General features: G+C 43.8%; 2 protein-coding genes across 5 annotated transcripts; one reads left to right on the forward strand and one right to left on the reverse strand.

Annotated features, from left to right (window-relative positions):
* Window positions 1-2,836: 2,836 nt before the first annotated feature.
* On the reverse strand, window positions 2,837-19,036 carry VSTM1 (V-set and transmembrane domain containing 1). Of its 4 annotated transcripts, none has more exons than XM_077757069.1 (9): window positions 18,837-19,036; window positions 14,197-14,232; window positions 14,014-14,070; window positions 10,715-10,753; window positions 5,863-5,958; window positions 5,723-5,753; window positions 5,520-5,557; window positions 5,383-5,414; window positions 2,837-3,080 (listed from the first exon to the last, which is right to left on the reverse strand). In XM_077757069.1, the coding sequence occupies exons 1-9, from the start codon at window positions 18,868-18,870 to the stop codon at window positions 3,048-3,050; spliced, it is 396 nt and encodes a 131-aa protein (XP_077613195.1). In that variant the 5' UTR covers window positions 18,871-19,036; the 3' UTR covers window positions 2,837-3,047. The 4 variants fall into 4 exon arrangements, with proteins under 4 accessions (XP_077613195.1, XP_077613192.1, XP_077613191.1 ...); XM_077757066.1 differs by having other exon boundaries at window positions 5,863-5,955; window positions 13,786-14,070; XM_077757065.1 differs by having other exon boundaries at window positions 13,786-14,070.
* A 4,857-nt stretch (window positions 19,037-23,893) lies between these two features.
* Window positions 23,894-26,719, forward strand: LOC144225672 (T-cell-interacting, activating receptor on myeloid cells protein 1-like). The gene is made up of 4 exons (XM_077756916.1): window positions 23,894-24,015; window positions 25,654-25,689; window positions 25,821-26,111; window positions 26,361-26,719. The coding sequence occupies exons 1-4, from the start codon at window positions 23,982-23,984 to the stop codon at window positions 26,717-26,719; spliced, it is 720 nt and encodes a 239-aa protein (XP_077613042.1). The 5' UTR covers window positions 23,894-23,981.
* The last annotated feature ends 300 nt before the right edge of the window (window positions 26,720-27,019 follow it).

The following is a 27,019-nucleotide window of genomic DNA, read 5'->3' on the forward strand; positions in this document are numbered from 1 at the left end:
TCTATTTTAATCAGCAAAAAATATCAAGTTTAATATATTTCTGAAGTGGCAAGAACATGGGGAATTGGGAACTTATACATCCCTGGTGGAAGTATAAATAGGGAAAACTACCTTAGTTTTTTTCAGTTTGCCTCTCCCGGTGGGATTAAAGGTGTGCACATCACACAAGACAGATTTTACTTCTAAATGTATGCCATTAAGAGATCACATTTGTGAGCAAGAGGGCAGGTCGGTGGATGGAACTGGAAGGTATTATGCTGAGTGAATAAGTCAGTCAGAGAAAGACAGGTATCCTATGTTTTCACTCCTGTGTGGATCTTGAGAAACTTAACAGAAGACCATGGGGGAGGGGGAGGGGGAAAATAGTTACAATCAGAGAAGGAGGGAGGCAAAGTACAGAGAATAAACTGAGGGCTGATGGGGGTGGGAGAGAGGGGGAAATGGGTGATGGGCATGGAGGAGGGCACTTGTTGGGATGAGCACTGGGTATTGTATGGAAGCCAATTTGACAATAAATTATATTTTTTAAAAAAGAGGGCAGGTACAAAGATGTCAGTTGCAGGATTTTTCTAACAGCAGAGCCCTAAAAACAACTCAAACATCTAGCAGCCAAGGAAAGAATAAAGAGAAACCATGATTTGTGCAATATAACCAAGTTCTTTTCAAAAATTGGTTTTATTGAAGTATAATTCACATACCATAAAATCTATGCTGCTTCCTTTTTTTTTTTTTTAAAGATGTTTAAGTAATCTCTACACCCAATGTGGGGCTCGAACTTACAACCCCGGGATCAAGAGCTGCATGTTCCACTGACTGAGCCAGCCAGGTGCCCCACAATCTGTTTCTAAAGTGTACGATTCGGTGGGTTTTTAAAAATATATTTACAAGGTTGTGCAATATATTGCACCAGTCTCTAATCCCACAGCATCTCCATAACCCCCCAAAACGGAGTCCCATGCCCATTCTCACTTCCCTCAGCCCCTTGGCATCCATGCATCTGCTTTCTGTGTCTAAGGGCTTGCCTAGTCTGGATATTTCACATAAATGGAATGCTAAAGTATGTAGTTTTTTGTTTGTGACCAGCTTCCTTCACTGAGCATAATGTTTTTAAGGTTCATACATGCTGTGTCAGGTCATTCCTTGTTATGGCTGAACCGTAACATTCCGTGGTATGGTTAACAGCTGAATTCTATACAATGGGCAATGAGCCAGACCCACAAAATTCACCTGGGTGATTTCCAAAAGCATAATATTGAGGACAATTAAAAGGTCACAGGATTATAACCTACAACGTGATTCCATATATTTGTATATATATATATTAATAACACATAGACTCTTGCCCTATATTGACAATCAGTAGATGTCTGTGTAGTAGAAGTGTGAAGAATGCACAAGAACAACATATAGCAGCTTGGATAATACTCACCTCCAGGGAGAGAGGAAGGAGAACAGACTGGAAGTGGTAGAATTGAAACACGGCAAAATGTTAATGTGCAGAAAGTAAGGTCAGTATGCCTATTTCCATTGATATTTGGTGTTTTCTTTTTTTAGTTATTATTTTTTTAAATGTATTTATTTATTTTTGAGAGACAGAGCATGAGTGGGAGAGGGGCAGAGAGAGAGGGAGACATAGAATCCGAAGCAGGCTCCAGGCTCTGAGCTGTCAGCACAGAGCCAGTCGCGGGGCTCGAACTCACTAACCGTGAGATCGTGACCTGAGCTGAAGTCAGACATTTAATCAACTGAGCCACCCAAGTGCCCCTATATTTGGTGTTTTCCATAATAATTGAATCATTTCATAATTAAAAACCTAACCTAGAAAGAGAAAAGTTACCCTGTATATGCTTGTGAGCTAAGAATATTTATGTGTGCATCCCGAATCCTTACACTTTAGTTCATTCATATGTTAGAAAATGACTTTCAAACTTGATCAGGTGATGTAACTTTGGAATCAGGGTCATGTGTTTGTGTTTACATGTTCCTGGCCATTCGGAGTCGTTGTCACAGAAAAAAAGACCACCCTCAGAAAGAGCCTTACAATGACATAATACGTAAATTAATGAAGTTATGGGCTCCAAGCAATAATACCCACATATATGTGGCAAGTCTAGCTTCATTGTATCCTTTGATTTTAAAGAAATAATGTAAACAGAGATATGATGGGCACTGAGAAAACTCTTCCATGCAGGTCAGAAAGGAAACTGGTCTTGACTTTAAGACTAGATGGCTCTGCCCAGCACGGCTTGGAAGGATCATGAACCAAATACATCTAGTGACTTACTGTGGCCCATGCCACTTAGGGTTGCTTTTAATAGGTCACAGTTGGGTGTCTACATTTGTGGCTTGTACCTTGTGTTCCTTTTCAAAATCCCTCAGTCTATGGGATGCCTCACCCAACAGCAACCAATGGACTTTTCTGGGGAACAGTTTTCTTTCTTTTTTTTTATTTTTTTTAAAAGGTTTTATTTATTTCTAGGAGAGAGAGAGAGAGACAGCGTGAGCAGGGGAGGGTCAGAGAGAGAGGGAGACACAGACTGAACAGGCTCCAGGCTCTGAGCTGGCAGTCAGCACAGAGCCCGACGCGGGGCTCGAACCCACGAACCGCGAGATCATGACCCAAGCGAAAGTTGGACGCTTAACCGACTAAGCCACCCAGGCGCCCCAAGGGGAACAGTTTTCTATGTATGGGTCCCATCCAGCATTCCCTGAGTGGGTATCATGGTACTACCAGCCCAAACACATGGTACGTGTTCTTAGCCTATATTTTAAGTCAAACTGAACAAAAGTCACACTCCAAATTTTGGGGAAACCCAGCCAGTAATTCTTGAAAGTGTGGAAGCAAAAAGGCAGAAATGTAATTTTATTACTGTGGACTCTGAGCCAAGGACACACAGTGACCTGGTTTCCATGTGTCCAGTCATCTCCACCATCTTAAGCCCTGTTCTCCTTCTTCCCGGGATTCTGCAACACTGAACGTTCAAAGAATCCTGGGTGCTCCTCATCCGGGGACAGAAGCTGCCTCAGGTGGTGCCTTGGGGTTTCGATCAGCATAGCTCACTCTCTGGGAGTCTTTCAGCCTTTGGGGAAAAAACAAAGGCATTTAGAGCTTAGCTGTCTAATATGGTACCTACGAGCCATACATATGGTTATTTACATCTAAGCGAATTAAAATGAAATCTAACTTAAAACTCGGGCCCTCAGTCGCACCAGATGCATCTCAAATGTGCAACAGCCACACGTAGCCAGTGGCTGTTATAACAGCACAGCTACAGGGCCCTCCCACCATGGCGGGAAGTCCGACTGGACAGCTCCATCCTAGGAATGGCCGTGTTTCACAGGCAGTGAGGGTCGTGACTCTGTTTTTAACGGAACGATGCTAATAACTCTAACTGGTACTAATAACAGCCATCGCAAATGTATGGTTTGAGAATAGGAACCACCACCCTTTAAGAATACCTACTGGTGGGGTGCCTGGGGGGCCCAGTCGGTGAAGCGTCCGGCTTCGGCTCAGGTCATGATCTCGCGGTTCGTGGGTTCGAGCCCCGCGTCGGGCTCTGTGCTGACAGCTCAGAGCCTGAAACCTGCTTCCGATTCTGTGTCTCCCTCTCTCTCTGCCCCTCCCCTGCTCATGCTCTGTCTCTCCCCTTCCCAAAAAAAATAAAAAACAAAACAAAACAGAACACCTACTGGTTATGTAATTAGTGAATTGGTAGATTGATGTGGCCATGGCCACACTAAGTTTTAGAACATTCATCACCCAAAAAAGTTCCCTGGTGCCTGTGTGTGGTTACACCTGCTCTCCCCACCCCACCCCCAGGCAACTACTGATTTGCTTTTTCTGGACATTTTACACAAATCAAACACCCCCATAGACAGTCTTCTGTATCTGGCTTTTTTTCACTTGGCAAAATGGTTTTGTGATGCATCTGTTTACCATATGTACCTAGTTTCTTCCTTTTTTATTGCTGAATAGAATTTCACTGTATGGAGGTAGCACATCATAATATTATATTATTTTAGTATTATTATCAACAATTTGCCAATCAATGCCATTAATCCAGTGCTTAAAATAGGCCAGATTTGTTCATGGAGGCTTCATTTGTGAATCTGTGAACTCTGTTTTCCACACCTTAAAAAAATTATACACATATCTAAATGAATGCCATGTGCATAAATATTTTTAAAACACAACAGTGAACCATCTGCACTTTTTGTTAATGCCTCTCTTTACTTGCTTTGACATAAAGAATGAACCAATGAACTTCTGTGTCCCATGGGAAAATGTATAAATGTTACCTGATACTGTTCTTAGAGGTAATGCTAATTAAAAAAAAAAAATTTTATGTTTTTTCATTTTTGATAGACAGGGAGCGACAGAGCGTGAGTCAGGGAGGGGCAGAGAGAGAAGGAGACACAGAATTCGAAGCCAGGCTCCAGGCTCCCAACTGTCAGCACAGAGCCCAACGTGGGGCACGAGCTCAGGACCGTGAGATCATGACCTGAGCTGAAGTCGTACACTTGAGCAACTGAGCCACCCAGGTGCCCCCAAGGTAATGCTAATTAATGTTAAATCACAAGTAAACAGTATTTTAAATAGAAAAAAATTGATGATGTACATTGATTAACATTTGTTAATTGATGCTTTCATGCCATCCATCTGATGTTTAAAATTTTCTGGAAACTCCAGCAAACCCTTTATGATTAGTACATCACTGGATTCACACAGGCCTTTAGTTATCTAAACTAACAGGGAGGGGTCCAGATCACAGGGGTTGTGTGAGTTGCCTCAGACCATATAGGTAAAAAATAGTAGCCATGGGCAGCTGGAGTCTAGCTACTCTGGAATTCAAAGCACATGTATCTTTGTTGATTGCGATATATTTGACATATAACATTGTATAGGTTTTACTTCCACTATGGTGGTGATCATGTTGCAATATATAAATGTACCAAGTGTTGAATTGATAGATTTATATGTTACATGGTTACCGCCACAGTGTTAGCTAACACATGAATTCTGTCACATAATTATCATGTCTTTTTTGCAGTGAGAACAATTAAGATCTAGTCTCTTAGCAACTCTGAAGTTTGCACACAGCATTATGGACCATAATCACAATGCTATGCATTTCATCTCCAGGACTTACTGATGTACCAACATCTCCCCAGGTTTCCCACCCCCCTGGTAACCACCATCTACTCTCTGTTTTTATGAGTTTGGTCGAAGCATATGTTTTTAAACACAATGTTAGTTGGCTCCTCAATGTTGTGTGAGCTGCATGGGATGGGGGGCATTCACGTAACCAGACTATGGGCTAACGGGGTAGGGGCGAACAAAGTCAGCCTATGGAGATAAGTGAGCCCATGGGGAGAACTCACCGAGACAGATATCCTTTCCAGGTCGGGTGAATCTGCATGTGAGTGAAAAGGAAAAATAATTAGTTTTCAGATTGTAGGAGTCAGACTTATTCTTTCTATCCTCCGATGCCCTTGTGGTTTCTTCCCTCATCACTCACCCGTAGCCTCCTGCTGGGGAACTTGGGAGTGGCTGGCTCTGAGAGAGAGACACACATTAAAGTATGGGATCTGAAGATTGGGGAGCAGGATAGGGTTTTGGAGAGAAGAGGAGAGTCATAGCACAGGCCGGACAGGCGTGCGAATCACACGCAAACAGGGTCTGTGAAGAAGGGGGGGCACGAGATACATCAAGTTGATCTACCTCTTGGTGGATTCTTCTTCATGTGATGGACCTACAAAAAAAGAAGAAGAAGAAGAACAGGGAGGAATTTATCTAATGAGAAAATCCTTCACTTCACTCCCCTTCCCCAGCGTTTTGAATTGGTGCGTCCCTGAACTCACCATCTTGGGTGCATTTGTTGATGAAGAAGATGGAGAGAAAGAGGATCAAGATGGAAAGGCAGCTACAGATGGCAGCAATGGTGGATCCGGTGGCTGCTGGGAGGGGAGCAGGTCAGAGAGTCAGTTTGGCTCCCGTGACACCCTGATCGAGTTTACTTGAACAGTCGTGAGCAGCCAGACAGCCTGGCCTCTAAACCTTCAGCTGCTGCTTCTGAGCTGGAACTTCCAGTGACTTGGGGGAATGTTTCCGACTTTGCATTTCCCCATTCAAAGCAAGGATCAGAATAGTAGCTACTGTCCTGCATGGTTGGGGTGGGGGTGGGGGGCCCGGTCAGCATTCTCAGAGACAGCCTCACCTGAGGGAAATTCCCAGTAAGTGTGTCAGCCAATAAGTGTATCAGTAATATCGAAGATTTAGGGGCGGCTGGGTGGCTCAGTCGGTTAAGCATCAGAACTCAGCTCAGGTCATGATCTCACAGTTTGTGGGTTCGAGCCCCACATCAGGCTCTGTGCTGACAGCTCAGAGCCTGGAGCTGCTTCAGATTCTGTGTGTGTCTCTCTCTCTGCCCCTCCCCTGATCACATTCTGTCTCTCTCTCTCAAAGTAAATAAATGTTAAAAAAAGAAAAAAAGAAAAAAAGGCACACAGCCGGGATGGGCTTTGAGTCCTGGGATGCCTACCCTTCAGGCCAGGCGGCCACAGGTCAGGGCAGCCCTGTGCTGGCCCCTGGCTGCGGAAACCTCAGAGAAGTGAGCTCACAGTCTGGGCAGATGCGTGTCTACGCACACAACGGTGATGCTGCAGAGGCAATGGCAAGTCCCATCAGATGAGTGGAAGTCCGAACTCCGTCCCAGTTCAAGGGTTGTTTACATGTGACACACGCTGGGATACTATTCAGAACATCCTACCATGTGCAACAAAGCCTATGATCCTGGAGGGCATTATGCTAAGTGACAGGAACCAAAGACAAACACTACATGATTGGATTCTACTTACACTTGGAATCTAAAAAATTAAAAAAAAAATTTTTTTAAATTGAAGTCCCAGAAGCAGAAAGTAGATGGTGTTGCCAGGGACTGAGGGTGGGGTAAGTGGGAAGAGGCTGGTGAAAGGCTACTGGCTTCCAGTTAAAGGATGAATAGAGGCGCCTGGGGGGCTCTGTTCGTTAAGCATCCAACTTGGGCTCAGGTCATGATCTCTCAGGTTTGTGAGTTCGAGCCCCGTGTCAGGCTCTGTGCTGACAGCTCAGAGCCTGGACCCTGCTTCAGATTCTGTGTCTCCCTCTCTCTCTGCCCCTCCCTTCCTCACGCTCTGTCTCTCATTCTCACAAAAATAAATAAACATTAAAAAAATAAAAATAAAAGCTGAATAAGTTCTGGAGATGTAACATATAGCATGTGACAGTTGTTGATGACACCCTATTGTATAATTGAAATGTGCTAAAGGAGATCTTAAGCATTTTCACTTAAAAAACAAGGTGAATATGTGACGGGAAGACCTATTCATTAACTTAATGAAGGGATTCCTTTCATGGTGCAAACGTACATCCAACCATCACGTGGCACACTTTAAATATTTTATTTGTTGATTGCCTCTCCATAAAGATGGGGCCAGAAGGAGAGGGGTGGGGGTGAGACTCCCTAACTTGTAGAGCTGGATAATGATGGAAAGTGCTGGCTTTAAAGCACTCAGTCTAGAATCTGACTCATCGTGTAGGATAATGAGATTGCAGCGATAATGATTATTTTCTCCCCCGATATCTCGCCCACACCTGTCTCCCTCTGTAACAGATGATGCCGATACTTCTCCTTCCCCGCTCCCCCAGATTCCTTTGCCGTTTTTATGCACTCTGGATCATGGTTTCCTTCACTTTCCACTGTGAGCACTTGCATCTCTTTGTTGGGGACTGCCGGGAAGGATCCCGAATGCTTTGGGATTTATGTACCCAGGGACACCTCTCTACCCGATGACTGCCTTTTGTGGGAGCACAGCCACCCTATCCCCTGGCCGCCCAGTGTGTGTGACCTTCTCTGTGTCCCACACTTTCCTGCAGCATTGAGCAAAAGACACTCACTCTTGATCTGTCCTTTTCTTCTCATTTCTTCTTCTCCTGTGCTCCCTACGAGGTCACTTCCACCCTCAGACTTATGTGAGAGTCTGCCTCTGGTGGCCCTGAATCCAAGACACCCTCAAACACAGCAATCTATCAGTGCATCCCCAGGGATGTGAGAAATGGGGCAGGAGCGGCTCTTCCTGGACCAGCAAGGCCCCGAATGGACGCAGAGAAGCCTCAGCCTTCTTCTAGCCTGGATTTCTCTCCCACAGCAACTCACTAGAAATGAGAAGTAAACTCTTACAAGATTTTCATCTTCATATGGCCCCACACGTGCTGATCTGAGTTCACCCTGAGATGTCCACATATCCTGGTCAAATTTCACACTGCTGTTTACAAGGTGCCAGAATAAATTACAAAGAGCCTCTGGTGTTGGTGGGAGAGGAATCAGACAAGCAAGTGGATATGGCTTGACATGGGAGGTAAATAAAGTCACAGGCACAGAAGAGAAGGCCGGCCTCACGTGTGGGCTGGGGACATCCTATCTGAGCTTAAGGCTCTGTTCTGTTTAGGATTGCGGTGGTATAAACTTGAACTCAGAAAGTACATCTTAAGAAGACACCCACTAGGGAGTCTATAATAAAATGAAAGGAAAATAAGGGTTGGCAAGGATGAGGAGATATTGGAACCCACATGTATTACTGGTGCGAATGTAAAATGGGTGGCCACGTTGGAAACTAACTTGGCAGTTTCTCAAAGAGTTAAACATAGAGTTATATGCCCTTCTAATTCTACCCCGGCTCAGGGCAGCATTATTGCGATACCCGAAAGGTATGAACAACCCAAATGTCCACCATGGGGATGGGAGTGGGGAGAGACCGCTTAACAGGCTGGAGATTTCACTTGGGGGTGATGAGAATGTTCTGGAATTGTATAGCAGTGATGCTTGCACAGCTTTGCAGATGTATGAAAATGCCACTGAGTCGTATACTTTAAAAGGGTGAATTTACCGAGTGTGAATTATGTATCAATCAAACAGAAAGAAAATAACGCAAGAGCTGAAACCACGAATGTTTCTCTTCCTCTTTCATGACCACTGGACTTCCGGCTCTACCTCTGCCATTTTCATGCTCCTTGATGCTATCCGATTTCAGACCTCTCCAAGAAAACATTTGTGGCATGCATTACGTTCCTGGAGTTGGAATAGAAATCATTTCCCAAGTCTGCTAATACTGAATAAAAACATTGTCAAAGGCTATTACTTATTTTGTAAGGACATTTTGGGAGATAACCTTAAAAAAAACAAAAACAAAAACAAAAACAAAACTGGTCATGCCAGTGTTCACCCTAATGACGGCCCTGAACAATTCTGGCTCTTTGGAATAGCTTACAGGGAGGTTACGAGTTGCAGAAATTTAAGATGAGTAAGCTTCTAGTTGCCAACTTACATTATATATTTGGCCATTAAAATCTGGATGAGCTCCTGTTTTCATCCAAAGATGTCAAAAGCTCTAACTTTTACAGGCATCTCTGAGGATAGAATCTTAGCCAATTCTTTGTGGAAAAGCAACATTAGAGAAAAGTAACTGAATGTTCAGCTGTGTTTAGAATTTTGAAGTTTTAGCAAGTCCTTTGGTCACACGTGTTTCCACAGCACGCGGACTCCGCAGTATAGGGGTGCTGCGGCTCAAACCAGACACACGAGCCACCCCATTCTTCCCAAAACTCCATCATAGCTTTCTCGTTACGTAGAACGACAGACGATGCATCTTGTGCTCTCACTCATCAGATTTTTATGAACCCAGGAGGGGCCTGGGGGTCGTCTCCCCTGGAGAGGCAAACATTCTCCCAATCATATCGAAAAATCAGGCATCAAGATGCTTCTCGTGCCTTTTAATCAAAGGGGATCCCCCGCCTCATGAGGTGAGTATAATTTGGAAAAACATTTTTCTTTTTCTCCTCCTCCTTTTCCTCCTCCTCCCCTCCCCCCCTCCTCCTTCTTCTTCTCCTTCTTCTTCGTATTCCAATAAATCTTTATTTACAAAACCAAGTGGTGGGCCAGATTTGGCTTGCAGGCTGTAGTTTGCTAACCCTTACTATGGTGAACAGTTGTTGTTTTTTTTTTTCCCATCAGTGCCTTCCATTTCTGAAAACACTTGTCGAATATACATACTAAGAATGTTTAGTAATAATATGGAATTCACTATTCTATTCCTACTATAGTAGTATTTACTTGGTGCTTTCTTGATTTTTTATTAAAATATTTATAAAGAAATGAAGTAAATCTTGAAATTATGATTGCATCTGAATAAGTCACATTAGTTACATGCCTTGTCATACGGTACATAAGTCACCTTTATAACTGATTAACAAAAATGTACTCTTTTTTTTTTTTTTTTTTTGGTTAATATCTGGCTGGCCTCTGAACACACACTAAAATGATGAAAATAACCATTCTCTTATACTTGTGGGGATTCTTTTTTTTTCCTTATTTTTTAAAATATAGTTTATTGTCAAGTTGGTTTCCGTATAACACCCAGTGCTCAACCCAACAAGTGCCCTCCTCCATGCCCATCACCCACTTTCCCCTCTCCCCCACACCCCCATCCACCCTCAGTTTGTTCTCAGTATTTAAGAGTCTCTTATGATTTGCCTCCCTCCCTCTCCTTAACTATTTTCCCCTTCCCCTCCCCCATGGTCTTCTGCTAAGTTTCTCCTGATCCACATATGAGTGAAAACATATGGTATCTGCCTTTCTCTGCCTGACTTATTGGAAAAACATTTTTCGAGCTATCTTACCTTTTTCCTCTGGAGGACCTCTACGTTTATCATGGTCATCTAGAAAACAGGATGCAAGAAAAAAGTCACAATGATTGTGTGGGAACCTAAGGGATCTAAGTTCTCTTGCTCCACTCATAGACTCTATGCCTTCTTTAGGAAGCAGAGAATGTCTTTTCCACTCTTGGGATGCTTGCTGGGTCCCCAAACCAGGGTCATAATGTTAGATTGCTCTTTCTAATATTCCTGGAGTTTTGATATCATTTTTAATAACAAAACTATTTATATGACTCCACTAATCCCCCCCACCACCACACACACACACACACACTTCCAATCCTATTCCTTGCCAGTCTTCCCTATCCCAGGAAAGAGCACCACCATTTAGCAAATATTTTCTCCCATTTTGTAGGTTGTCTTCTCATCTTGTTGACCGTTTCTTTGGCCGTGCAGAAGCTTTTTAGCTTGATGCATTCCCACTTATTTATTTTTGCATTTGTTTTTTTATACTTTATGTGTCATATCTGAAAAACTCATTGTCAAGATCAAGCAAAGGAATTTTCCCCTTTTTTTTTTTTAACAGGAGTTTTATGGTATGGGGTCTTACGTTTAAGGCTCTAATACACTTTGAATTAATTTTTGTGAATGGTGCAAGATGGGGTCCAATTTCATTCTTCTGCATATGGTTATCCAGTTCTCCCCACACCGTTTATTGACAAGACTACCCTCACCCCAATGAGTATTTTTGGCTGCCATGCCAAATATTAGTTGATTGTATATGTGAGGATTGAATTCTGGGCTCTTGGTTTTGTTTCACTGGTCTATGTGGCTATTTTTATACCAGTACCATACCATTTGGATTACTATAGCTTTTTAGTATAGTTTGAAATCAGGATGTGTGATACTCCCGGCTTTGTTCTTCTTTCTCAGTATTGCTTTGACCATTCAGGATCCCGTAGTTTTTTGCTTGAGACTTTAGGATTTTCCACATATAAGATTTCATCATCTGCAAATAAAGACAGTTTTACTTCTTCTTTTCCAGTTTGGATATCTTTTACTTCTTTGTCTTATTTGATTGCTCTGTTACTACGTTTTACTACATTGAATCAAAGTGGTGAGAGTGGACATTCTTGTCTGGTTTCTGATGTTAGAGGAAAAGTTTTTGACCTTTCCCCTTTGAGTATGTTGCCAGCTGTGGGCTTCTGTATGTCCTTTGTTATGTTGAGATGCATTCCTTTTATACCCAATTTGTGGAAAGTTTTTTATCTTGAAAGCATGTTGTATGTTGTCAAATACCTTCTCTGCATCTATTGAGATGATCATATGACTTTCATCCTTTACTCATTAATGTAGTCTATCACATTTATTGATTGATTGTATATGTTGGACCATCCTTATACCCCAGGGATAAATCCCACTTAACCATGGAGTGTAACCTTCTTAATGTGCTGTTGAACTTGGTTGCTAATGTTTTGTTGAGTATTTCTGCATCTTTGTTCATCAGGGATATTTATTATATTGCTCTGTAGTTTTCTTTTAGTGTTGCTGTCTGGCTTTGGTATCAGTAATGCTGGCCTCATGAAATGAGTAGGAGTGTTCCCTCCTCTTCAACTTTTGGGAAGACTCTGAGAAGGATTGGCATTATTTCTTCTTTAAATGTCTGGTAGAATTCATCAGTGAAACCATCTGGTTGGTCCTAGGCTCTTCTTCTTTGGGAGGTTTTTTATTTTTGAGACACTCTCCTCAACTCTCCGTTATTGATCTGTTCATATTTTCCATTTCTTCATGATTCGGTCTTATTTGTAGACTTCCACACAGGTTCCCTTGTCCGTAAGTGATTGGTCACATTTCCAGGTGCTTCTGGACCATGGCCAATAGGGCCTGGAACTAATTTACAGTCTCCTGAAGGTTCCACAGCTGGTACTGAGGTCTGTCTGCCTTTTACTCAATGCACAGGAGGGTGAGACTCCTCTTGGGTTCCTTGGTGTATGGTGCCAGAACTGACAACTCCCACAAAAGCACTTTTGTTTGTGCATGGATGCCACATTGCTGTTGTTGAAGTTGGGGTGGGGGTAACAAAATTAAGGGATGTCTTATGCCGCCATGATGCTCAGTTTGGATTTTCTTATTTTCTCAACTTGTAGCAGCTCTGCGATCACCATTTTCAGCAGAACGATATCCTTACATTCAGTTCTGTTGTATGGACTCAGACATCAGAGTCTCATACTGTGACCTGGAATCATCTCAGGGTCTATGCCAAGTAAGAGGGTAGGTTTTAGGATTGATCCTGAAGAGGACAAAGCAAAGGGGTGTGAGGGGGAGGACCAGGGTTTCCCCTTTTCCAAAGCACCTGGGGACATTCTTACCATCTCTGTGTTAACCACAACTTTTATTTTCTGTTTTTGATTCTTTGACATCTTGGGACCTTGCTGACACTGGAGACATTCCCCTCCCGGGGTGTCTACTTCCTAGAGATAGGAGACAGCTCTTCCTCAAGCATGCCTCTCAAACGCAACCCAAGCAATCCGGAGCTCACCCTCCCAACCACCTCAACTATGGCTCCCGCACTCTGGACCACTGTTTGCTGGCCCTAATGACTCCAGAGCTAGATACCAAACAATCAGAGACAGCCTCTATACCCCAGAGCCAATCCTAAACCTGTTCCTTCCCGCAGAAACCACAGTGAAGACTCTGGCCCTGTCTTCTCTCTCCCTCTGCTTCCTGACTAGTCCTGGTGCTTCTCTTTGTGGTCCTGAATGGCATAGCGCCCCGCTCTTCTTGGGAAGTATAACAACACCCCTTTTTTTTCTAATGACAATGACCTCTCCATCTTTGGTCCGACTCTACCTCAAATTTTCTGTTAATACCTGTATTCTGGAACACTCTCCCACACCCACCTCATTGATACCCACTCAGAATCTCTGATGAGAACTGGTCTCCAAATTCAGTTCCCATCCACTACCACCCCCAATTCTCTACACTCAACCAGTCACACCTGTCTTTGTTTCCTGGATTCTTCTTTCCCCAGGCAGGTTCCATCAAAGGACAAGGAATATGTGCCTCAAGGACAGACCTGAAGCTGCCTTTCTCACCTGTGACCTCCAACTGCAGATGTTCACTCTTCTCTGACCACTCCTGGGAGTCCATTGCCTTGTAGGCACAAAAGTATGTCCCAGAATCCTTTGGCTCCAGGTAATTGAGGAAGAATTCAGCTGCATGTCCTGCAGATCTCTGCTCCTGTCTGTACCCAGAGTCCTGCAGCTTCCCCAGCATGAATGTCACATTCTGGCAGTGACCCTGGCACCTCAAGATCACATTACCTCCGCGTTCCACCACTGGGCTGGGCAAGGCACTGAGGTAGGGTCTGGTCAGTGTCTCTGGAAAGAATTCAGAGTTAGTCTGACTCTTCCTCATGATGACGGCCAATGCCCTCCCAGAATTCAGAGGATCTGACAGAAAACTTGGGATATAGGAACAGATTGAGTTTATGCAAGAAAACTCACCATTCTTTTTCTCGTCTTCAAAGCCCAGGGAAAGCCCTGGAAGAGAAACCCTCGTGAGACGTGAATTACATACTCGTCTTTGAGTACAAATCAGGCAGGCAATGCATGAGTAATTTGTTAAAGATCCATCCCTTTTCTTGAAGGTACTTCCTTGAGTTAATTTTTTACCTTTTGCTAATGTCCCATTGTTTCTCATTCAGGAGTTATGTTTATGTACAAAACTCCAGTAACCTTTCCTGATTTATTGTGTTCCTTTCACAATTAGTCTTTTGTTTCACCTTCTAGAAATCATTGCACATTTACTTGTATTTTCCTCTCCTATCTTGTATGACTGCACTTTTCACCCTTACCACTTAAATGATACAGTGGTTATTTTACTGTAGAGTGTGAGTGGAGGGTTCCCTCTCTGATTCAGATGGAGAGCAGTTGCTCTAACAAAGTTCTTCTTTTCACAAAGAATTCAAGACATTCATGGTCCTAAATGCTTTCTTCACTCATGGCTTTGATCTTGACAAACATTAGCTCCTCTGTGTTCTGTTCTATGTATTTCATTCTGGGACAGGAACGTAATCCCATGGATGAAAATATGGGAAACCAGTCTTGGGGTCTGCCAAGAGTTGAAGCTAGAATTTCTCAGTGCAAGAGTAACTCAAGACATCTGGCCCTTGTTTAAACTCAGAGGCCAACTTACAACATGGACCCTCAGGCTTCACCAAGAAGGAAGGAAGTGGGTGCTAGAGAGTGTACTGAGAGAGCACCTGCAGTGACAGTGTCTGGGATTCGTAATCATTCTAATGATTCTAAATCATTCTCTGGGTGGTCAGGGGTCCTAGATCTCATGGTCCCTTTTTAATGCCCCCTCCCAATCCTGCTTTCAGACTCATGTTATCTCAGCTCTGATATCAGCCAATATTCTGCTCAAATAGTGAATCCCTTTTAGTTCATTTTACATTGTGAAACACTACCAGAGAATAGAAAGTGACGGAGCGGTCCTCTTTCTTTGACAAATAAAATTGTGTATATTTTAGTTATATAATATGATGATTTTATATCTATCTATCTATCTATCTATCATCTATCTATCTATCTATGACTACCACCATCAAGCTAGTTAACACATCCATCACCTCATATAGCTACCCTTTGTGAGTGTGTGTGTGTGATGAGAATACCAAATTATTAACTAAAGTCCTCATAGTGTGCATTGGATCCCTCAGAACTTGTCCATCTTTCTTAACAAAGGACCACAGCTGACTAACACAAGGAAGACCGGCTGCAATGGAGAAAACTGTCATTAGGGGAAAGAGACCCATTGGCATTCAGGATAACTTGAAAAAGCACATTTCCCAGGAATAATTACAATAGAAAAACTACCAATGATCAAGTATCTGTCATTTGGCTGACACTTTACAGACATTGACCATTTACATACTCATATGACTTAGGAGGTCCTTTGCAGACAACGGTCACTTACCATACAGCTACATATTTGCCTGCCTCTACCATGTATCCAACACTTAACCTTTAGAATGGCCTTTACGTACATCAAATGGAGAGCTGTACAGTGTCCAGCCTAGTTAGGGGCTAGTACCTTCTACTGAGATAGGAAGGAGTGGGGGCACTAGAAACCACAGTTCCCTAAAAACTAATGTGATACTGAGATTTATGGTAAGAAATAGACATTTGGTTTTTGTCCTGGTTCCTGGCACAGAGGTCCTGAAACCCTTGGAATTTTCTAAGTGTTGAAAGCAATAAAGATCCCTTCATTATGTAAATGAAGTGACTTTGGACTGAACCTAAGGATGGGGGCTGGTTGCCAAGGGAATCAACCATAGGAGGACAAGGTTGGAACTTTGAGTTCCACCTCCTTGACCTGGGAGCGGAGAGGGGCTGGAGATGGAATCAATCACCAATGGCCAATGATCTCATCAATCATGCCTGTGTAATGAAACCTCTATAAAAGCTCAAAAGGACGAGTTCAGAGGGCTTCCAAGTTGGTGAACATATGGAGGTGCAGGGAGAGCGGTGCACCTGGAGAGGACATGGAAACTCTGTGTCCTTTCCCCATACCTGGCCCTCCTCATCTCTTCCATCTGGCCATTTCTGAGTCATATACATATAAATAAATAAATATATATATATTTATAATATACTAGTAATGTAGTAAATAAAATATTTCTGTGAATTCTGTGAGCCTCTTTAGCAAATAACTTGGGCCAAAAGAGGGGGTCATGGGAACTCTTGATATACAGACAGTTGATCAGAATCCAAGGTGACCACCTGGACTGGTGACTGGAATCTGAAATGGGGAGGAGACATTCTTGTAGAACTGACACCTTACCTACAGAATCTGATGCTACCTCCAGCTAGGTAGTGTCAGAATTGGGTTAAATTATAGGATACCCAACTGATGTTCAAGACTTGCTTGGTGGTATCAGGGTCCCACCCTCACACACCAGAACTGGGTGCTGGATGGGGCGCCTGGGTGGCTTAGTCGGTTAAGCGTCCGACTTTCGCTTAGGTCATGATCTCGCGGTTTGTAGGNTCCCAGTTACTGTCAAATTACAATTTAACAGATCCTTTGAAATCATCATCTGGAAAGCTTAAAAATTTTATGTAAAGGATTATTCAGATTATGGTATATTATCTTATTTTATTATAGAAAGAAATGTCACAGCGATACATGCTACATCATGGATGGACCTTAAAAACATCATACCAAGAGAAAGAAGACAGACATGAAAGGTCACAGGTCATATGATTCCATTTACATGGTATGTTCAGAATAGCTAAATCTAGAGAGACAGAGAATAGATTGGTGGCCGGCAGGTCTGGGGGAAGGGGAATTGTCAGTGACTGCCTCATGGGTATAGTATTTCCTTTACGAGTGATGAAGTCGTTTTGTGATGGTTACACAATATTGTGAATGTCTATAATGCCACTATATTGAATACTTTAAAATGGTTACTACTTTGTGAACTGTACCTCAATACATTAAAGAAAATTTATGGAAGTTGGGTACTTTTACCCTCTGTACTAAAGATGTATAAGGATTCAGATATCAAAAGTCCACCCAAAATAAGATTAAGCGGAAATGACAAGTTGCATTAGTTTCTGCAAGCAGCCTGCATCAAATGCAGTGGTGGCTCTGGCTGGCCTCCAGAGCTGCCTGATCCAGGGATTCAGTGCTGTTAGGGCCCTTTCTCTCCACTGGCATGTGTCACGCCCTCTGAATATTGTCAGGATAGAACCAAGAGCCTGGAAGCGGGGCAGAGGGCAGCTACAGTATGACATCTTTGGAAGGTCACTTCAGAGGACCAAACTTTATCTGCGTCCTGATGCCAGTTTGAGAAACTTCCCAATAGAAATGAACTGACTTGCTTTGCATCATAGACTCATCCCTGGAATAATGATTATGGTCAGAGAGGAGGGCAGTCTTATGGGTTGATTTGTGTCCCCCCAAAAGATATGTTCAGGTCCTAATATGTGACCTTATTTGGAAATAGTGCTATTGGGGAGTAAGATGGCACCCTAATCCAGTATGACTGGTGTCCCCATAAGAAGAGGCGGAGAGACATGGAGACAGACACAGAGGGAAGATGGCCACGTGAAGACATGAGAGATTGTAGCAAAGCACCTGCACACAAGGAACCCAAGGACTGCCTGCTATCCTCAGAAGTGATGAGAGCCTGGAACAGCTTCTCCCATGAAGCCTCAGAGCCCTCAGAAGGAAGCAACTCTGCACCTTGATCTTGGACTTCTGGCCTCCAGAACTGTAAGAGAATACATTTCTATTGTTTTAAGCCACTTGGTTTGTGGCACTTTGTCACGGCAGCCCCAGGAAATGAATACAGGCAGGAAAAGGCCAGTCTCTTGACTGCCCAGCTTATTCTGCCCTACAATGGGAGGTTTGGGGTACCACGACAGACAGCTGCCCCTGAAGCTCAAATGTGTGTGTGGAAGGAGTGCTACCCCAAATGCTTCCCCCACAAGAGGCAAGAAGGAACTGGGAAAGATGACAAGTCCTGATGTCCTCCACACACACCCCTCACCCCCAACTCACGAAAGAGGGAGGAAGTGGGGACTTGATCAGTGGAGCTGCTGGTTCAACGTCTAGAGCTCCTTTGTGACCAAGCCACAGTTACAATCGAGGGGTTCCCTTCTACAGGCTGAGGTCCATCTGATTACATCATATTCAAGTCAAGGACAGTTAAAATCAGGCTAAGGATAGGGCTGGCCAGAAAATTTGCATTTCATCCATTGTCTCCAGACATAGCTCTTTACTGAATTCCTGATTTGTACTCAAACCCACAGCTCCACAGCCCATATATCCCACCCACGTATATGCCAACAAGCATTCATGGTGAGACTGGTATTTAGATGAAACAGGTTTGGGGACCCCATGGGAGCGCTGCATTTCTCAGCTGAGTAAACCAGGGTGTCACTACATGTCTCTGAACCTTGGTTCCTCATTTCTTATATTCAAACACCAGTATAGAGCCATGTCGTACCACAGCCCACCAAACTCTGACAGGCAGCATGTATCCAAGACACAGAAGCCATCAACTCACATCACCCCCCACTTCACAGTAGATTTTCTCACCCACCCAAACCCATCCATCCCAGTCCTGGAGACTCACCGAGGCAAAGCAAGGACAGGAATTCTGTGATCATAGTGTCTCTTCCACCCAGACCAAGATCCTGTCTTCAGTTTTATAGTTCAAAGGAAGACAGGGGACTGGACCATCATGGATCCCTCCTGCCCACTTTGTGCCCAGGCTGTGTGGGTAGAGGTTTTACCCTGACACGTTGGTTCTCCGCCACCTGGTGTAGCGTTTCCTTCTCACAACCAAGCCAGGAAATGATCAATGACAACATCTCCTTCATAAATCCGGTGTGTGAGGCTCTAGCTCCACCCACGCCAAGATCTGTCTTATCTCATCTAAAGTCCTGACCAAGACATTTTCTTTAAAAAAATAATAATTGTCTTGGAAAACATTTTACAGTTGAAAAAAAAATACAGGGTTCTCATGTACCCATCAACCAGCTTTCCCTATGGTAATAGAAGTACAGTACATTATCAAAACCAGAAAATTGGCAACAGCATGATACAATGGCTGGGCAAGCACATGGTAACGTCTAAAATGCAAGAGTCTCTGGTAAAAGCTGGGCACCCACTGCCCCTGAGAGCAGGTTGGTCAACAAGAAAGCAGAAATGGATGTTTGCCTTTGAAGCTGAGTAAACTTGTCTCTTAGTAAGCCTTGACAAATGGGTCACATATCAGATTTTTTATGTACTTTCTTTTACAGAAGAGAAAGTAATCCTGGGAAATTGGAAAGCCTCCATTAATTTTTTTCCCACACGGGAAGAGTGTAATTCCATTTTCCAGGAATAAAGGAGGAAATATTGGTGCTTCATTAAAAAAATTTTTTTACGTTTACTTATTTGAGAGAGAGAGAGAGAGAGAACAGAGGAGAGACAGAGAGAAAGGGAGTAACAGAATTTGAAACAGGCTCTAGACCCTGAGCTGTTAGCACAGAGCCCGACATGGGGTGCAAACCCACAAACGTGGGATCATGACCTTAGCTGAAGTTGGATGCTTAACTGACTGAGCCCATCCAGGCACCCCAGCACTTCAAATACACTATACCCTAGACAGAGGTAATGCACAGCTGAGCAAGAATTGAAAAGTAGATTCTCATACATTCTCGGAGAGGGAAAAATAGATCAAGTCCCTCAGATTGGATTGAAAAGATTGGAAGGGATTAAGATTGGAAGGGAAGACAGAGTAAGTGGGGAGAAGGCCCAATGCTGGACTACCCCATGCCTATTACAAACCATTTGTTTGAGGGGCGCCTGGGTGGCTTAGTCGGTTAAGCGTCCGACTTTCGCTTAGGTCATGATCTCGCGGTTCGTGGGTTCGCGCCCCGCGTCAGGGTCTGTGCTGACTGCCAGCTCAGAGCCTGGAGCCTGTTTCAGAGTCTGTGACTCCCTCTCTCTCTGACCCTCCCCTGCTCACACTGTCTCTCTCTCTCTCCTAGAAATAAATAAAACATTAAAAAAAAAAAAGACCATTTGTTTGATACTTATATGCCTTCTGATTCAACCTCCACCTTGTCCTGCAAATGATTATTTTTTAAGTACAACTTTTCAGAAGTTAAGTTTCCAACAAAACACCAGCGGAAAGTGAGTTCTGATTTTCATTAAGATTTGAAATCACCCAGGTTCAGCCCTAACTAGTCATAGGAATGTGTGTATAAATGCACATGTGCACACATGCTCTCCATATTTCCCAGATCTGCTTATTTCTGTCCAGCTCTTTCTGCATTCAGATGGGTTGACTTGGCTCTTATTCACATGTCTTTCATCCTCCTGAGAACAATGTGCTAGCCCTCACACATTCTTCTGGTGGAAATGGAAGATATGCTGGGGGCTAACTCAAAATATGCCACGCCCCTAAGGACCTGGGCTGAAGCTAAAATATTGCCGCTTGCGCTTTATCCTGTTGACCAAAGCAAATAACGTGGTGAACTCATAGTCAAAGGGCTTTAATGAAATCTATTGCACTATGACTTCTTGACCACAGTTATTCATATCCATCCCAAGTACGAAATATGCTCATTCCCATCCCAGGACCTGCTCCCCCAAATTTTCATCCAATAATGGCATTTGTCTTCAAATCCAGGATCTACTGATCACTATCAAGTCTATATGTGGCTCCTTTTGAACTGGGATTCATGAACTAAAGAGACAAATTAGCTGTCCCATACATCATCCATATAACTATAAAACAGAAGTGGGATAACCACAGTACTCCCAAGTGAAAAGGCTTCTTCCCTGTGGGAAACACCAGTAGTCACTGATTCACAACATTTGCCAAATCACTCTGGGGAAATGCTGCAAGATGCCACGGTTCTGGGGATGGAAATGTTCCTTCATAAAGTTTCAGTCCTATTCTCTGTGAAGGGGTTCCCAGTCCACTGTTCTTCACAGCTCTTGGTTCCTCCCTTTGAGTTATCTTTATTTGATCAACCCTCCTCTCCACTTCTGAAGAGGACCCTGGAGAATATGACCCTCTTGATTTCTCAGCTTACTTTCTGCACATAGAAAACTGAGGCTTCAAGTCTTTGTGTAATTTGTTTTCTTTTTCTTTTTAATGTTTATTTATTTTTGAAGGAGAGAGAGAGAGGAAGCAAGGAAGGGGCAGAGAGAGAGGGAGATACAGAATCTGAAGCTGGCTACAGGCTCTGAGCTGTCAGCATGGAGTCCAACATGGGGATCACACTCACGAACCACAAGGTCATGACCTGAACCGAAGTCAGATGCTTAACTGACTGAGCCACCCAGGCACCCCAAGGATGTTCATTTAAAAGGCTCGCCTACTTCAGAATGTTTGGGGGTAATATATATATGTATGTGTATATGTGTGTGTATATATATATATATATATATTTNATTTTTTTTAACATTTCATTTATTTCTGAGAGAGAGAGACAGCGTGAGAAGGGGAGAGTCAGAGAGAGAGGGAGACACAGAATCCGAAACAGGCTCCAGGCTCTGAGGTGTCAGTACAGAGCCCAACGCGGGGCTTGAACCCACGAACCGTGAGATCATGACCTGAGCCGAAGTCAGCCGCCCAACCGACTGAGCCACCCAGGCACCCCACAAACCAATCCGTTTTAAAGAGTGTTCTATCCCAATGAGTACTTTCCCATAACGCAGTTATAAATTGCTTCCACAGTGTGATTTATTCTTAAAAGTTTTAGAACTTTGAGTCTCTTTTATTTGTTTATACATATTTTTATACATTATCATACCTTCTTGGAAAATTGAAATTTTATTTTTATGCTTCACGATGTACTTTAACTTGATGCATAGTCTTCCTCTCTATGGAAGTAAGAACTTGTAACTAACCAATCTCCTACTTCTGCACAGTTATATTGCTTCCAATTCACTTGCTAATATAAACATAATTAAAATGAGCAACTTGAAAATCTTTTGGACAACTTTAATTATTCCTCAGGGTAAACTACTGGAATTCAAACTCCCAGGTGGAAGGCTATAAATGTTTTGTGTGATGGTGGGAGGAGGCAGATAAGCTTCATAAGCGAGTTGCCATTTAGTAAAGAATATTGATTTATCATTCTAAAAACTGATTATGCACATGTATATTTTGCAAAATTCTAGTCAACATTACATGTTAGCATTAAAAACTTTGGGGGCGCCTGGGTGGCTCAGTCAGTTAAACGTCCAACTTCAGCTCAGGTCATGATCTCACAGTTTGTGAATTTGAGCCTCATGTTGGGCTGTGTGCTGACAGTTCAGAGCCAGGAGCCTGCTTCAGATTCTATGTCTCATTCTCTCTCTGCCCCTCCCTCACTTCTGCTCTGTCTCTCAAAAATAAATTTTTTTTGTAGAGTGAAATAGCATTTTATTTACTTTCTCTGGGTTTGATTGCTTGGGTAGCAAATGTCTTTCTTTCCTTTCTTTGTTTGGACTTGTGTTTTTGTTTTGTTTTTTTGTTTTTCCATGTGGAATGTAGTTACTGAGAGAGATACGTTAAAAGATAAAGTGATTATATGTTTATTTAAGTTCTTTATAGTGTCAACAATTCTTTTATGGATTTTTGTGTGTATGTTAGTAGGTGCATACAAAGTTAGAATTATTTGTATTTCCCTTCAATTGGCTATTTTATCATTAGTAAATATTCCTCTTCATATCTATTGCTATTTCTTGCCTTAAAATCTACTAGTATAGCCATTTCACATTTCTTTTGCTGGTTATATGTTATATCTTTTGGGGGTTTTTTTGGTTTTGTTTTTTTTTTGTTTAGTTTTGTTTTTGGCTTTCAACTTATCTGTGCGTATACTTAAAGTGTTTGTCTTTTAAAAACAGCATATATGGGGCGCCTGGGTGGCTCAGTCAGTTAAGCATCCAACTTCAGCTCAGGTCATGATCTCACAGTCCATGGGTTTGTCTCGCATCGGGCTCCATGCTGACAGCTCAGAGCCTGGAACCTCCTTCGAAGTCTCTCTCTCTCTGTCTCTCTGCCCTCTCCTGCTTGTACTCTGTGTCTCTCCCTCAAAAATAAATAAACATTAAAGAATTTTTAAAAACCGGCATATATTTAGGTTTTTAAAAAACATCCAGTCTAATAGTCTTTTAATTGAATTTTTGAGTCCATTTATATTTAATGCAATTACTTATTTATAGAATGTAAGTTTATCATCTTGCTAATCCTTCTCTTTGTGCATCTCTTTTATGTTTCCTCTTTTCCAAAGTCTTTGTTTTAAAAACAATTATTGTTATTTTCTTAAGTTTATTTATTTTTGAGAGAGAGAGAGAGAGTGCACACAAATGGGGGAGGGGCAGAGAGAGAAGGAGAAAGTCCCAAGCAGGCTCCACACCCAGTGTAGAGCCTGACACCAGGCTTGATCTCATGAACCATGATATCATGACCTGAGCCGAAACCAATAGTTGGATGCTTAGCCATGTCTGAGCCACTCAGACACCCCTACTGTTATTTTTTAATAGGCCATTTTAACTCTCCTTTTTTTTTTTAACCTCTATTTGTTTTTTGTACATTTATTTTAGTGATTATCCTATGGCTGGCAACATGTATGTCTGACTTACTTCTTGTTTTCTGGATGTGGTTGGAACACAAAATGTCACATGAGAGGAAGGAAGGGAAAAGTCAACCAAAGTTGTCACACCCACATGCAGCTTCCCTCCCTGTTGTGGCTGAAACAGAAGAAGGACCCTTAGAGCAGCCTGAAGGACCAGTATGGTCTCTGAATTCCTTTGCCTGGTCTGCCTTGGTAAGTTTCTTGGGCCTGAATACTGGGATTAGAGGTGGGGGTGGATGGAAAGAAATGTGATGGTTATAACTGGAAAGAAAACTAATAACACCTGCTTGTCTTTACTGATTGCTTCATACGTGTTAGGCACCCTGTGGAGGCTTTAGTCACATCAAATGTTTTCTAGCATGCAAATCCTTACTTTCCACATCCGCGGTCTATCCCGTAGGCCTCTATCATCCCTATTTATTTAACATTTTACTGATTCAGTATCTTTATTTTATTATTTTTTTCAATGTCTTTATTTTAAACAACTACATTCATTTGAAGCTGGAAACTTTATGCCAATCGCTTAAATAAAAATTTAGGAGCGCCTGGGTGGCTCAATCGGTTAAGCTTCGGCTCAGGTCATGATGTCGCGGTTTGTGGGTTCGAGCCCCGTGTAGGGCTCTGTGCTGACGGCTCAGAGCCTGGAGCCTGCTTTGGATTCTGCGTCTCCCTCTCTCTGCCCCTCCCCCGCTCATTCTCTCTCTTTCTCTCTTCTCAAAATAAATTAAGCATTAAACTTTTTTTTTAAATAAATAAAAGTTAAAAGAAAAACCAGGGTCACTTACCAAAAATAGGTCGAGGTAAGCATATACACATTGCAAAGGAAGATGTTAGGACATTCTAGCCACGCAGGGTTGCCCATCAGATTTCTGAGCCCATGGCCAGCTCCTTCCTTAATACAAAGGGCAATAAGCCAGAGACAGATGTGTAAGAAGCTTGACCTCTAGCCTGAAAAGTTCTTTGTTGTGATCAAAGAAGTGGAAGTGATTTGAGAGGGTAATACCTTTCCGATGCTGTGATCATCTCCTAAAATCATCTCCTAGTGCACCTGTGGTCTGTAATCCACCCTGTGGGAAACACCACTCTGACCCTTGCCAGCAGTCCCGCGTGGTGGGAATTGCCCCACGCTGAGAAAGGAGGGCCCTGAGATTTTTTTTTAAATGTTTTATTTATTTCTAGGAGAGAGAGAGAGACAGCGTGAGCAGGGGAGGGTCAGAGAGAGAGGGAGTCACAGACTGAAACAGGCTCCAGGCTCTGAGCTGGCAGTCAGCACAGAGCCCGACGCGGGGCTCGAACCCACGAACCGCGGGATCATGACCTAAGTGAAAAACCGACTAAGCCACCCAGGCGCCCCATGCAGGGCCCTGAGATTGACAGCTCAGGGTTCCTGCTCAGGACCATGCAGAGAATGAGCAGAAAGGTCAACATTCAAACGCTGGCCCGTCTGCCTCCAAAGACACTGGTTTTTCCACTTGAAAAATCTCTCTGAGTCACGTTTCCACTGGGGCATCGCTTTGGTCGGTTTCCATGCATGTGTTGAGTCTCAGTATGTTCCAGACACTGGGGAGGCTGAGGTGAGCAGCACAGAGCAGTTACCTTCCAGGTGTTCGCAGAGCAGTGCCACCGCGTGTGTCCTGTGGCACAGGTACATAAACTCTCAAGAATCAAGCATTTGGTGGATGTTTGTGGAATGAGCAGAGGTCCTGGGGCAGTGCAGGTGGTAGAGAACCCCCAGATGCTAGTCCTCCAGGGTCCCGTCTCAGCAACACTCCCCTGGGGAGGCCCCTGGGGACGGGGACTCAGGTCTCAGGACAGACGGTTCTCTTGCAGGGCTGTGCGCTGGCCAAGGAAGCAGGGAGACTGACGGTGAGCATTCCTCCAGTTAAACCCTCCCTCTCCTTTGCTCCAAATTCCCCACATCCCTTCTCTTTCCTTAAAGGGGTTTCCTCAGAGCGGGTGAGGGCACCAAATCCCGTCCCCGATCTGCTTCCTTCCAGAACCCCTTCCCAAGCCCTCCCTCAGGGCCTGGCCCAGCTCGGTGGTGCCTCGTGGGAGCAACGTAACGCTGCAATGTCGGGCCCCAGCCAAGGATGTCGTCTTTGCTCTCAGGAAGGGAAATATTCGTTTGGATTCTTCACCATCACCGGCTTCCACAGAGGGCCTGGCTGAATTCCACCTCACTGACCTGAGAAACAGGCAGGCTGGAGTCTATACCTGTGAGCTCTACAGACGAGGGGCCCCCTCCATACGATCACCGCCCAGTGACCCTGTCCTGCTACTGGTGACAGGTGAGGCCTGGGGGAGGGACCCGAGGAGGGCGGGGGATGGAGGAGACGCAGAAGCACAGCAACAGAATGACTTGGCCGCTGCATCCAGGGCTTGTGGGGACGGGACCTCCTTCCCGCAGTCAGAGTCGAAAGAGGGTGACACCAGGGACCTGTCGCGTCCCACACTGGGCAGGAACCCCAGCGGGAGAACCAGGGTGAGTGGGGGACCCTGGGCTTCTCCCCGTGACCTCGGAGCCCCTTCTCTTGCAGGGGATTGGCCTAAACCTTCCCTGCAAGCCCACCAAAGGGGTGTGGTGACCGCAGGAAACACTGTGACCCTGCAGTGCCAGAGGCCAGATGATGTTTTCAGGCCAATAATGTTCGCTCTGCTGAAGGCGGGAGCGACAGGGCCCATCCAGCTCCGGACTCCAGTCGGGAAGGAGANAGGAGGCCAGGGAAATGTTTTTCCTCTTCCTCCTTCTCCGGATCTCAGGCCTGTCCCTGTAGGCATCGGCTCCACAGTTACCACAGGGAATGATGAGTCCTTGACCAAGTTACCATGTGTGAGATTTCACAGGTTCTCTTCCCTTCTGGGACAGAAGCTCAGCATGATTGGGGTAGGGGGCTAGGGAGGAGGTTTGGGAAATTTGTAGATAAGATGGGGTCTCACTCATCTGCTGCCAATATCAAAGATGCAAAGTGCCCCCTGTGTCCCCTAAGAGTGACATCTGGGATAGAGTGACCAGGAACTGTTCCCTATGTTAAATGCTGCTTGGTACTCAGAATGACATAAATTAAGATAGAATCATTTGGTTGTAATTTGTTTGCATGTCAAAATCAAAATTAATAAAATATATGGCACCAGCTGTCTTTTACCAGTCCTAGGACATGGAAAAGGTAGAATTTAACCAAAAAAATTTCTACGGTTA

This window comes from Crocuta crocuta, unplaced genomic scaffold (assembly GCF_008692635.1).
Source record: "Crocuta crocuta isolate KB4526 unplaced genomic scaffold, BGI_CrCroc_1.0 scaffold142, whole genome shotgun sequence".
Classification (NCBI taxonomy): domain Eukaryota; kingdom Metazoa; phylum Chordata; class Mammalia; order Carnivora; family Hyaenidae; genus Crocuta; species Crocuta crocuta.

Coding starts and splice junctions, on each gene's coding strand:
- VSTM1 (XM_077757065.1), bottom strand. CDS start 18,870: ATGATCACAGAATTCCTGTCCTTGCTTTGCCTCG. Junction 10,754..13,785: donor TCTGCAGTTGGAGGTCACAG/GTGAGAAAGGCA, acceptor CCTGTTTTCTAG/ATGACCATGATAAACGTAGA. Junction 3,081..5,382: donor TGGAAAGGATATCTGTCTCG/GTGAGTTCTCCC, acceptor TTTTCCCCAAAG/GCTGAAAGACTCCCAGAGAG.